General features: G+C 35.8%; 1 protein-coding gene across 20 annotated transcripts in view; it reads left to right on the top strand.

Annotated features, from left to right (window-relative positions):
- DST (dystonin) overlaps window positions 1–13073 on the top strand; it is a 482223-nt gene that overhangs the window by 403606 nt on the left and 65544 nt on the right. For 15 of the 20 annotated variants that reach the window (NM_001133823.2, XM_054556951.2, XM_054556941.2 and 12 more), the window contains 8 exon segments: window positions 10–171; window positions 1634–1804; window positions 4408–4574; window positions 6795–6954; window positions 7155–7481; window positions 8003–8087; window positions 9191–9432; window positions 10480–10686. In NM_001133823.2, the coding sequence (NP_001127295.2) occupies window positions 10–171; window positions 1634–1804; window positions 4408–4574; window positions 6795–6954; window positions 7155–7481; window positions 8003–8087; window positions 9191–9432; window positions 10480–10686 (1521 nt within the window). 20 annotated transcript variants of the gene reach the window in all.

Here is a 13073-nt window from a genome sequence, read left to right as displayed (position 1 = left end):
TAACTGCAGGTATTCCAGAAAGAAGAGATTGAACCCTTGCAAGGTAAACAGCAAGATGTAAACTGGTTAGGTCAAGGCCTTATTCAGAGTGCTGCCAAAAGCACTAGCACTCAGGGCTTGGAGCATGACCTGGATGATGTCAATGCACGGTGGAAGACTCTCAATAAGAAGGTAATTTTCTCACCCCCTTCATTGCTATTTTTGCTGATTATTATTCATGAGCATTTGTGGTGACCATGAATCATATTTGTGGTAGCCAAACTTTTCTAAGTATGTCTACTGTTTTATATTACTGTAAACTGGATGGCTCAAACTCAGATGCCTACTGGAGCTAGGTAGGGAATCTAAATGAAAGGAAGCAAACTGGGTAAGACAGAGCCTCTTCCTGCTGTTATCTCGCCTTTGATCAAGACAGGGTCACAGATACAACAGTGCAGGTATGATGGGCACATGCATCTGTAAGGGTACAGGTCACTACTTAGTTCCAGAAGATCATTGACATGTAGGGACGTAGGCCCACTGTTGCCAGATATTCTGTTTACTTTCAAAATAACCTGGAAATCTCACTTTCTATGTGAAACCTTCCTATTTTCAAATATTAGCAACTAATTTCACACTGTGCAAACAAAGTTATGTCTTTATGTCATTCCTGTACTAAGTCCTGCCACCTTCACTGTAGACCATCAACCCTCAATTACTTGTAAGATGTAGGTCCAACCTTTTTCTCAATTCCCATGAGAGAAAACACTAGAAATAATGCTCTGATATCTTAGGGAGATAACGCTGACATACGATGGCAGGCAGCTCTTACGAGACATAAATTATCAGAAAATTATTATGGGATGGCAGTGCATATCTGGTTGTTGCAGTGGTGGTTACTCTTGTTGTTTTCTTTCCATTGACATCTTAAGCAGGTGCCAGGTCTTGAAACTATATTATTCATTCTTTAAAGTCTGATACATATTTGTAGTGCACCTTAAACACAGTTGGAATGCTGTATCAGGTGTAAATATAATCAATAGCACTTACAATATCTTGCCAGCTACTTTATTCAGTCCAAAAGGAAAATATCTGTGAGACAAGCAAGATATCTCTATGTAGGACACAGAGACTCCATTTAAGGAAGACAAAGGGCCTGGTTTGTTGGAAAAAGACTCCAGAGCTTGGAGCTAGCAGAACTTAATTGGATACTTTTGTTATTCTTGCCTAGCAAAATATAATTCTGATTCTCTCTGCTATAATAGTTCTGTTTATTCTTAGTCTTTTAAAAATCATTATCTCTGATATTTATCAGAAGGAAATAAAATGCAATATTGATAAAAATGACTAATGTGCTGTTTCTTATGATAACTCTAAAATATTTGAATCATTCATTACTAATCATAAACGTATTAAGATTGAGTGCTCTACGTTGACTGTGATGGTGACCTTATTTTCATGCCTACTTGCTTAAAGTTTGTCTCCTTTTCACACCTATCCTGCCCACTATCGATACTTTGAGTAAATTTTAAGTGAAAAGGAAAAGAAAATTTGTGACCACATGGGAAAATAAGCATGTAAAGTAGTGATCTGTGCTCAGATTGCATTATTCTGTGAAACAAATAAATAAGTGGAAACAATTGGCACTTTGCAGGTGGCTCAGCGAGCAGCCCAGCTGCAGGAGGCCTTGCTGCACTGTGGGAGGTTCCAGGATGCCCTGGAGTCCCTGCTCAGCTGGATGGTGGACACTGAGGAGCTTGTGGCCAATCAGAAGCCCCCGTCAGCTGAGTTCAAAGTGGTAAAGGCCCAGATACAAGAACAAAAGGTAAGTTAGTCATGCTTTTGTATTGTGTTTCATATTAAATCTTAATAACAAGAGAAAAAATGCACCTTGTGACTCTTTTAATTAATGGATAACCTAGTTAACCGGTTATTGCTGCTGTAGACGTTATTTTGTTAGTCATTTGACAAATATTTATTGAACATCTACCATGGGCCAGGCCTTGTTCCAGATGCTGGGAATATATCCTTGAATAAAAAAGATGAAAATTTCTCATTGAGTTCAAAACCAAGTGGGAAGGGTGTGGCAGGATTGAAAGACAATAAGTAAAGTAAATAAATGAATGGTGATAAGTTAGCAAGTGATGAATAAAGCAGGGATCGGGGAGAGGCATCAGGAAGCAATAGAGCAAAGATGAGGGACCCAAAGTGCTGGAATGGAGGCAGGGGTGTGTGTAATTTTAAATAGGGTCATGAAGGAAGGTCACTGACAAGATGGCATTTGTATGGAAGTATCATTGTTCCCCTATATATTAGGTTGATCCCTATGAAATTGTCTTTTTATGTATTAAATATTGACAGTTTCTTTTGGTTCAACCTATTACTAAAGAGACAAATATTTGATTCATGTATGCTGAGGAATGTGCCATTGTGTCTTTTGACACTACTAAAATGGGGCCAGTTTGGGAAAATAGGGTCTTCAGAGGGTTGATATGTACCTGAGACTGACCACATGATAGTTTTTGTGCCCCTGATGGCAATGGTCAAGTATGAAGTATTTAATACCACTTTGAGTAGTAATCAGCCAGCCATGACTTGAGATGACATGTGGGAAGGATCCTAGAGCATGGTGTACTGTTAAGGTTTCTCCCCTCTGGAACTTTAAAAAGAAGGGGGTGGATTATGTTAATTACTTTATTTTAAAACTCAAAGAAAATTTTTAAAATTTTACATTAATTTTTTTTAATTTATAAAAAAGATACATTTTAAATTTCTCTTTCTGTGCCTGGCTTATTTCACTTCGCGTGGCTAATAATAATGTACTGTATATTTCAAAGTTGCTAAAAGAATAGATTTTAAAGGTCCTCACCACAAAAAAATGATGAGTAGGTGAGGTGATGGATATGTCAATCAGATTGATTTAATCATTCCACGATGTATACATATATCAAAGCATTGAATTGCACCCCATAAATTCAATTATTATTCATCAATTAAAAATGGAAAAAAACAAAAAATTCCACATTTACCCTGAATTTTTTTTTGTATTTAAGACTTACTGCTTACTTTAATTTCTACATTTAATACTATCTCCCTAGAAGTTTTTGAAAACTTCAGCATATTGGGAAATTATACCAATTAGAAATAGGTTTAGAGGTAAGGATTAAGGACACATAACTAGAAACACATTGCATTTGTGTGATTTTTGCATAATACAGCGTCTACCATTCACAATTTAAAGTTAACTCCCAGAGTCATGATGCTTAGCCAACAAAACCTATTAATTGATTTTGCTTCTTTAATTGCTAGAAGCTTTGTTATTAAAATGTATCAAAGTAATTAGTTCTCCTTGCTGCCAAAGCACCTGTTGTACTTTGATTATATCATGACTTTAGTATATAAAAACCTGTGCCAACACAGTTTGTATGTCTTACCCTTCTCTTTAAACAAGTTCCTCTTACCTTCTGCCTTGGTGATCCTGATCTCAAAATACTCTTTTAGCTTTTTACTTCTGGGTAACTGTCAAATCTTTAATCCTTAATTATCAGTCAGGATCATTAAGGAAGCAGTGAAGCATAGCGTTTTATACACTTACGCCTTCCTCACTGCTGGTAGCACAGTGCCTGTGCACAGCAGTTGCTCATGAGCCATTTGTTTGATTAGATTAGAGCAAGGTAAAAGGCTAATTATAGCAAACATTTCATTTCAGGTGCTTTGAAATGTTTAATTAGAATCAAATTGAATTTTGTTTCTGGTGCTAAATCCTGAAATATTAGTCTTATTTAGCCAGCTTTAGAGATTTCTGACATCTTCTGCCCTCTCTTCCTGTTGACAATCATGTGTAAAAGCTGTTTTAGTTTGCAGCCTCACACAGATTTTAGGAGCCAGTCCCACCTAGTAAAAGGAGCCAAGAGCCTCTCGTTTTAGCCTTGTTAACTTGTGAACCTGGGCTGAGTCTTAACTTCCTTGTCTATAATGGATTGTTTAACGTGGGAAAGGGTTTTGAAAACAGTAATGATTTATAGGAACCTTTTGTATCTTGACAGGGCAGATAGTTGTTGAATGTTTAAGGCATTCTTATTTCAATCCAATAATGGAGATTTTGCACTTTTTTCATGATTCATTGGAGTTATCCTAAGCGGCACCTTCTACCGTATTATTCTGTATTAAAAAATTAATAATGAGTTTAGTGGCCTTACCAATATTAGTTTTGTCTACTATGAATAGCCCCTGCCACAGTGTCTGACTCAATAGTAATAAATCATTAAACAAATGAGTTACTTTTAAAATCCCGCTTTTCAGATCCTTTGATATGTGCATACATACAAAATACATTTTTGTCATATTTCAGATGTACTTAGAATACATTTTACTTTATATGCATACAATTATTTCCTTCCTTTTTTATATTTAATGTTTTGTCTCAAGCTTCTCCAGAGATTGTTGGATGACCGAAAATCTACGGTGGAGGTAATCAAACGAGAAGGAGAAAAAATTGCTGCAACAGCAGAGCCCACAGATAAAGTGAAGATTTTGAAACAGCTCAGTCTCTTGGATAGTAGATGGGAGGCATTGCTTAATAAAGCTGAAACAAGGTAACTTATATACTTCCAGTTCTTTTGAAAGAGTAGCAGTGGCCTCTGTCTACAAAACTGACGTTTTGTATTTCGGTAATACTTTTCTTCAAATCATGATTTTCCTATGTTTATCATGTATGTGAACAGAGATAGCAAAGATTGTAGTGCCTCTTTCCTCATTCCTCTAATGGTAATGGCTTGTCACCGCTATATCCCAACTTTTTAAGAAAAGCATTTCCCTTGCGGGTGATTACTTCATTTGTTTGTTACATAGTTACTGCCTGCTTACCCTGCATCAGGCACAGAGTTAGGTCTTGTGTTATAGGGGTGAGCTGGGCAGATCATCTCTGCCATCAGATAGGGTACAGTCTAAGAGGGTTTATAGCCATTGAGAAGTAATGATAAATGTAATGTCTCAAAGTAGAAATACAGGTTGCTGTGGGAGCATATGACAGGAAGAACCTAGCCTAGGGGCAGGGAAATGACAGTTAAGCTAAGTTTTAGAGGGGAATGGGAGCTAGGAAACAAAGAAGGTAGAAGGATGCTCTTAACTTCATGAAGGCTAGGAAGCCTAGAGCCTGGCTCCACTGGGTGTTTGTTCTCAACAATTTTATTACAAAACCCCAACCCATATTTCAGTATCTGCATTGATGCCACATTGACTAGCCATAGTAGTACCTACATTGAAGGGTAGTCACCTAGGCTGGTTGGGTTGAAAATAGATGAAAATAGAAGAATCGCTGACCTGAATGAGTATGTTATATAAATTCCCACCTTCTTTGGAACCAGAATAGTGAAGAGAAGGATTTGTCTAAACTTCAAATACAGAGTATAATTAATTATAGCTTTAGGGCCATAGAATGAAGTGCTCCCAAAGAGGTGAAAAATCTCATGTTGTCCTCTGATATGTGTCAACACATTAACCGTTCTGTGTAATGCCCTGGGAGCTGTGCCCTGGCTGCCAGGGGAGATACTCTCAGTAATTTTAAAATAATAAGTGAGTGAATGTCTAGATCTCTGCTTTACTACCATAACTAGTCTTCTTTTCCTAAAACTTTCTTCACAGAGATATTAAATTGAGGGATATTGGTAATGGTTATGATTCATGCCCAGATTTATTGTGGACAGTTTAAATCATAGTAAGTGAAATCCCATCACAGAATAGTTATTTCCACTGATTTTAGATGACTGGATATTTGAATTTAGAAGAAAAGGTCACAGATAGTGATAATCCAGAGGTAATTATGAATATAGTAATTTTATTCATTTTTAGGATCAAATGTATCAACTGAAAGTTTTTAAAAATGTGTGTGTATTGTGATATGTTATAGAAATTATATTTAATAGCTTGCGCCAATTTTCTGTAATTCTCTTCTTCCTCATAGAAAGCTAATTTTTCAAAACATGTAATTCCCTGAAAATTAAACATGATAAGAAGTTTAGGCAGCAATATCTCTTGATCCCAGCAGAAATTATGTATACAGGATTTGATACTGAATCAGGTACTCCATACACAGACCAGAACAATAGCTTGCTCTAGATAAATACTGAGGACAGCAGAAACAGGTTTTAGCTTTAGTCTTCTGCAACTGAGGAAATGTCTTTCCAAAGGTATTTTAAAGTACCAGTAAAAGTCCAATGAATACTTCTCCCCTGTTTATGATATTTTAATCCATAAAATATTAATATTGCTTTTGGGAAGTAAACCTAACCCTACGCTTTTATAAAATAGGAATCACTATTAATTCCACTAAGCAGAGGAGGAAGAAGCTATCTATGTATGCTCTTCAAAATTTGAAACCAGTTTTGACCATTTGATTAAGAGCAATCTCAGTAACTGTTGCTCCAATTGAAATTAATATATAAAGCACTTAAAATGGGGCCTGGCACAGAATATGTGCTTAATAAATTTTACCTGTTGTCGTTACTATTACTGCTGTTATTATTATAACATTGCTGTCGTTATTATAACTGTAATTATTGGATGTATTGTTACAGAAGATTACTTCAGACTTTCATGAGATTCAGGAACTTGAGGATGATCTGTTGTTCAACTTTAATTTTTTTTAACGGAAGAATTGTTTTAATATGTTCTTTAAATGTTAAGAGATTTAAATTTTAACCTTAGATAGTTTCTACAGAAAATGTTTAGAATAGATTGCAGGAGCATGACTGAAGATTTTTGTTGAATATTTCACACATTCTTCATCCCTAAATGACCTTTTGGCACATTTGTAGGAATCGTCAGTTGGAAGGTATCTCGGTGGTAGCACAGCAATTTCATGAAACCTTAGAACCACTGAACGAGTGGCTTACAACCATAGAAAAGAGGCTGGTGAATTGTGAACCCATAGGAACCCAAGCATCTAAACTTGAGGAACAAATTGCACAGCACAAAGTAAGATATAAATCACACATTAACGAGGTTCAGTTTTTATTGTGTGGTTTTGTGACATAAATTTGAGTTATGTACTATTGTTTTGTTTAATTGCAAACTAAATCCATTTCACATGTCATGCTTTAGTTTTATTTATGTTTTCATTTTTATTTGTCCATTCTTTTTGTTTTTCTTCTTTATTTTTTTTAAACTTTGCTTAGGCCTTAGAAGATGACATCATCAATCACAATAAACATTTACACCAGGCTGTTAGCATTGGCCAGTCCTTAAAGGTTTTGAGCTCCAGGGAGGATAAAGATATGGTGCAGAGTAAATTAGACTTCTCTCAAGTATGGTACATTGAGATTCAAGAGAAAAGTCACAGCAGGTCTGAGCTCCTCCAGCAGGCCTTATGTAATGCTAAGATTTTTGGGGAAGATGAAGTTGAACTGATGAACTGGCTGAATGAAGTGCATGACAAACTGAGCAAGCTCTCAGTCCAGGATTACAGCACTGAGGGCCTATGGAAGCAGCAGTCTGAACTTCGGGTATTTTGATTTATTTTATTTTATCTTATTTTTTCATTTCAATTGTCATTATTTCTTAGTCCTTATTTCTGTGCAAGTTTATCTTTATGATGATTTCGATGAATTGCTGTAGTCAAAAAAGGACTCTTTATGCAGATTACTTTTAATGAAGTCATTTTAAAGAAAAGAGTGACTCTATCCAATTAGCTGGATATTTCACTTTTCATTTTGTTATTTTATTGTTGTATACAAAGACCTGTATTAACCAGTACTTCAGTACATCCACAAAGCCCATTTTCATAGGGCCCTAAGTATGTTCTGAAAAGGAATATGCTGTGAATTATGGTAGATGAACATGGGACATGGGGCACAGTGGTGAAAAGAAGAGGTCTAAACATGGGAACAGTAAGAACATTTGAAAATGTGAGATATTTACTCAAACATGTCTCTGTGAAATCTAATTAAAGTTCTCTGAGATTAACTAATGTTAATGCTAACTTAAATGTTTTTCCCCCACATAAAAATGGTACCTGTGTTTTCAGGTTCTGCAAGAGGACATCTTACTCAGAAAACAAAATGTAGATCAGGCTTTACTAAATGGTTTAGAACTACTTAAACAAACCACAGGTGAGATATCTTTCAAATCAAATCATCATGTGGTCAGCATTTTATATTGTTTTCAAAATATTTTAGGGATGGGAAAAAACCAAAACACTTTATAATTTTTGGTCCATTCCAAGATTTCATTCTGGAGAATGCTTTGAAGACCAATCAAGGGGGTGGTTAGGATATGATCTCACTTTTTTCTCATGATCTCACTTGAGTTCTTGATGGAAGTTGTGTGTATTACTCATAACATAAAGCACTTTGGCACGGGAGCTCATCAGAGAAGCCCAGGACAGAGTCACATTACTTTTCCACTTGTGGAAGGCAGATGAATATGTAGGTTGTAGATAATTTCTTTTTAAGATAGATTGCATTGCAGTGACACACAGTATGGCTATGTGCATGGCTATACATGGGCTTCATTTCTTCATGTCTGAATCACTAAGAAAACTGATACATAGTTTAGTATCTAGATGAGATTTTTAGGACAACTCAGGGAAACTAGTTTTAGTGATTCCTTTGGCCATAGGAATTTCACTATACCTATATGTAGTTCAGCAATATGTGTATGTTGGGGGCAAGTACCATTCATTATGTATTGAAGAAATTAAATGTAGAATCAAGAGCCTTGAGCTAGAAGTCTGAAGCCCAGGACACAATTTTTCTGTGTGTCAAAAAATGAGGTAGAGGCAAATAAAGATCGTTGGAATAGTGCAGATAAGTAATGATGAGTAACTAAGAGCAGAGAGGCTAAGTATCTTGCCCAAAGTAACCCAGCTTTTAAGCCATGCATGAAGTCAGTATTTGAACTCAAGAAGTTTTTAACCCCTCTTCTTTGAAAACAAAGTCTCATACAGATAGATACAAAAGTACTGCTTTCCACATAGCTAAAGACACTTAGCCTTTTCCAGTTTCTGCATTTGTATTTTCAGAGTGATTTAGATTTGCCAGAAATCTTGGGAAAGATTAAAATTTAGAAAAGGGCTTCTCTTGAGTAAGATTGTCTTTAGAAAAATGTCTCCTTTTGTTCTGTAGAAATTTCATCAGTGTTCCATAATATCTGAAGAAACCCTCTCCCTGCCTTTTTTTCTTTCATAAGAAATAACGTGACTTTGAAATTTTAGGTGATGAAGTTTTAATAATTCAGGATAAATTGGAAGCCATTAAAGCAAGGTACAAAGACATTACTAAATTGAGCACTGATGTGGCCAAGACTCTGGAACAGGCGCTGCAGCTTGCAAGGCGGCTGCACTTCACACACGAAGAGCTGTGTACCTGGCTGGACAAAGTGGAGGTGGAATTACTTTCATATGAAACTCAGGTTCTGAAAGGAGAAGAAGCAAGTCAAGCACAAATGAGACAAAAGGTAAGCTCTGATTTCCGCATTTTGGATTAGTCTTTTATCTTTTAGGCAGTCTTATTCACACAAAAATAAAATTATATTTGTCTTATGTCATTACATATGCTGAAGGATGCCTTGGTGGGTGGAGACCCAATAGAAATTGGCAGCAGATCAACTGTTTAAAGTTTTAGGAGCCCAGAGATGAAAACAGTATATTATAATTGTTGCAAGAGTCTTATATTTGGGAGTATAGTTTATTACCCAAGGGACAGAATGATGAAAACAGGAAAATGATCATTGTTTCAGAGACACACATAATTTGGTTGGAATACCAATATTTCTATAAGATAACATGGGGTGGGTTTTCTAATTATATATATAATATATATTATATATATATTATATATATAATATATATTATATATATATTATATATATAATTCTATTATATATAATTCTATAATAATATATATTATTCTCTATATAATTCTATTTTATCTCTATATAATTCTATTTTATATATACTGCATGGTAATCATTCCTCTTTTCCAAGATATCAGCCTCTGTTTTTATTATCCTTGAAGTATGATCACATGTGGGTGAAAGGGAGTTGGTGAGGTCAGGCTCACTGAGCCTGTAATGATTCTACTGTCATGATTTAAAGCCAGTTTGTCATCATTTTGAGGGTCACTTAATTCTGGCTTGGAATATCCTCTTCATTTTACTTTTCTGTTACCTGATTACTTAGAGGTTCCCAGAAAGCAAAGAATCATTCATGTTAACTTGCTTGTTTTGCTTCTGAAATTTTAAATATTTATATTAAATTTCAAAGATAAAATCTTGCCGTGTCGACAAATGAATTGTTCTTTGAACTTCTCAGGAAACATTTTTCTTTTTGCAAAATAGCTTCAGATAAAAAAGGTTTATTTAACTCAATTGAAACTAAGGGAGGGGGGGAGTGGAGTGGGGCAAAGCATCACATTATTCGCCTGCAAAGGACTTGAGCTCCAAGAACAGTTAAAGGAAAAGTCTGTTGAAGCTCTCAAGTGTTACTTATTTGTATGTTTTCAGGAACTGAAAAAGGAAGCTAAGAACAACAAAGCCTTACTGGACTCCCTTAATGAAGTGAGCAGTGCTTTGCTGGAACTGGTACCGTGGAGGGCAAGAGAAGGACTTGAGAAAATGGTAGCTGAGGACAATGAGCGCTACCGATTAGTGAGCGACACCATCACTCAGAAGGTGGAGGAGATCGATGCTGCCATTCTGCGATCACAGCAGGTAGGGAAAAATGGTTTGTTGTTTAGGCAATAAATTTTCTCCAGCTGTTCCCAGAGCCTTTACCTGAACAAAGATGCCTGTTAATACTGTTTCCATTCATTTGCTGTGCTTCCAAAATGAAAGGGTGGATTTGAAAAGAAGTTGACTGGGCTTCTTCAATGTCTGAGCACCAGGGCAAGGCTAATCTGTACATTGTTCACAGCGTTCTGCCTCATTGTTTCACAGATTTATCCTTACCAAGTCAGATACTGCAAAGATCAGCCCAGCTTTCCAAACAAAATGCTTTTGTCTACACATATGCATATTGCTGATATTAATTTTTATGTATTGACTAAGTCTAATCTGTATGTGAGTAAATACTGTGAATTGTTATGTAAGTCAGTATTAACTTCATTTACAGAAAGCTGGGGCAAAGAGAATGTTTTCTTTTTAAAAAGGAAGCAGTTTTGTTGGTAATGTGAAGTTTTTTTCTGAAGATGACAGAAGGGGGAAAAGATGATAGGTTCCAATTTGTCTATAACTCCTGCAGAATGTATACTCCAAGAGTTTTATAAGCATTCAGCCCTTAGCCACAGCTCCCTGGGAAGACTGTGGGCAATGAGTGGGGTCCTGGAAATAGAAGTTTGTAATACATGTGTTGATTAACTTTAGCTGAAATTTCTGTGAATATTTATATTAAGTCATCAGAGTTACTACAAAGTTTATGTGTGGGGGTAGTACGATATTGCACTGTACTTTAGAGCAGAGCTTGTGATGGTGTACGACTAAGCTTTTACTAGTATGAGCCAAAAGCAAGAGGCATAGATCAAGCTGATTCTGTGGGAGCATCCAAAATTAATTTTCTAATGTTGCCATAGAAATAGAATTTATAGTTAGTTCTAAAGCATAATGTTCTGCTCCTCATTTTAGTGCTGTGCTCTGGGATCACAACAGCTGATGAAATGCAGTGATAGCAAAAGCCCTGGCTAAGAAATTTTTGTGAAGGAGGGCATTCATGCTTGAGGAATGTATTTGTGTGACTCTTTTTAAACAGAGGAGTTTGTATGCCTCATTATTATAGGAAAATGAGGGTGTTTATTTGTGAAGTTTATTCAACTATTGAAAATTATATTTTTTTCACTGAAATGTATTTGAACGTTTCTGAACTGGCACTGAAGGCTTCTCTAAACAGCAAGAAAATTATTCCGTACTCTTGGGAGTAAGAATTTCTTGAGAAGTTGGCTATGCTTGGCTGGTTCAGTAAAGTGAGACAGTAATAAGGGCACAGTCACAGATTGAGTTTTCATTGGTTAGTAATCTCTGATATGTGCCAAGGTCATTAACTGTGGCCAGGTTCTTCAAGGTTTTGCATATGTTTTCCAAAGGCATGGGGGAAAGTAAGTCAGCGTAAGTCTTCCGGAATCCTTTAGGAAAATAATGATTTTTTTTTTTTCTGATAGAAGCAGTCCTTATTTAAAATTTCAAGATTTTGTCAAAGAATATAGAAAAATTCATGAAAGAAAGCATATGTAAGCAATTTGGTCTGTATCCTTCCAGTCTTCCTCTTGAAAGAGAAGGAGAATTTATATAATAAAATCCTTTTGAAAGAGAAAGACAATAGATTACACATCTTAATGCCACTAATATCTTCTGGTTGTTCATGTGTGTATTTTTATCTCCATTTCTTTGAAATACCTGCAAGTCTGTCCAATGAAAATACCTCCAATAAGGCTACATAGACGCACAGATGTTTAGAGCTGTGAGGAACATGCCCAGCATGCATGGGGTAAAGTGACTTGCATGTGGTCTCACAAGCAGTAAGTGGCAGAGTAGCAACTAAAATTTAATCCATATCTCATTCTCCCTCACTGCTGTGCCTCCTCATAAATTATATACAGAGAAAAACCCTCAAGGGTGGTTAACCATTGTTTTCTAAACTTCTTCAATAATCTGAAGGTTCCGTTATTACAACAAAGTGGAGGTATCTAATGAGAATATCTCCAGCTATAAAGACTGTGGAGGATGAGAATACAACACTAAAAGGATCATAAAACATTACCGTGTAGGGAAACGTAAGAATAGAGTAGTAGGTACCTGTCTTCCTGGTGTGGCAGAGATTTTGCACTTAAAAGATAAGTTTCTAAACTCATAATTTTCAAGTTTATAAAGGAGCTAATATATCCCTGGAATATTTTATAAGGTTGCCTACTTATAGATGTTTGGAATTAGGACCAGAGTACAGTTTGATAAAAATGTTTGTTTTCTGTTTTACCCAATAACTACATCCATGAAATATAAAAAGAAGTGATGAAAAAAAGCATATCTTTAGACCTGGACATTAGCCACATATTTTGGACTATCTGTTTTACATTGTTTAAACAAATTACCGTTCTGAGTCTCTTCTCCAT

The sequence above is a fragment of the Pongo abelii genome, chromosome 5 (assembly GCF_028885655.2).
Source record: "Pongo abelii isolate AG06213 chromosome 5, NHGRI_mPonAbe1-v2.0_pri, whole genome shotgun sequence".
NCBI classification, from domain to species: domain Eukaryota; kingdom Metazoa; phylum Chordata; class Mammalia; order Primates; family Hominidae; genus Pongo; species Pongo abelii.
Note: the sequence above shows the minus strand (reverse complement) of the source record. Positions and strands in the feature narration are given on the sequence as shown.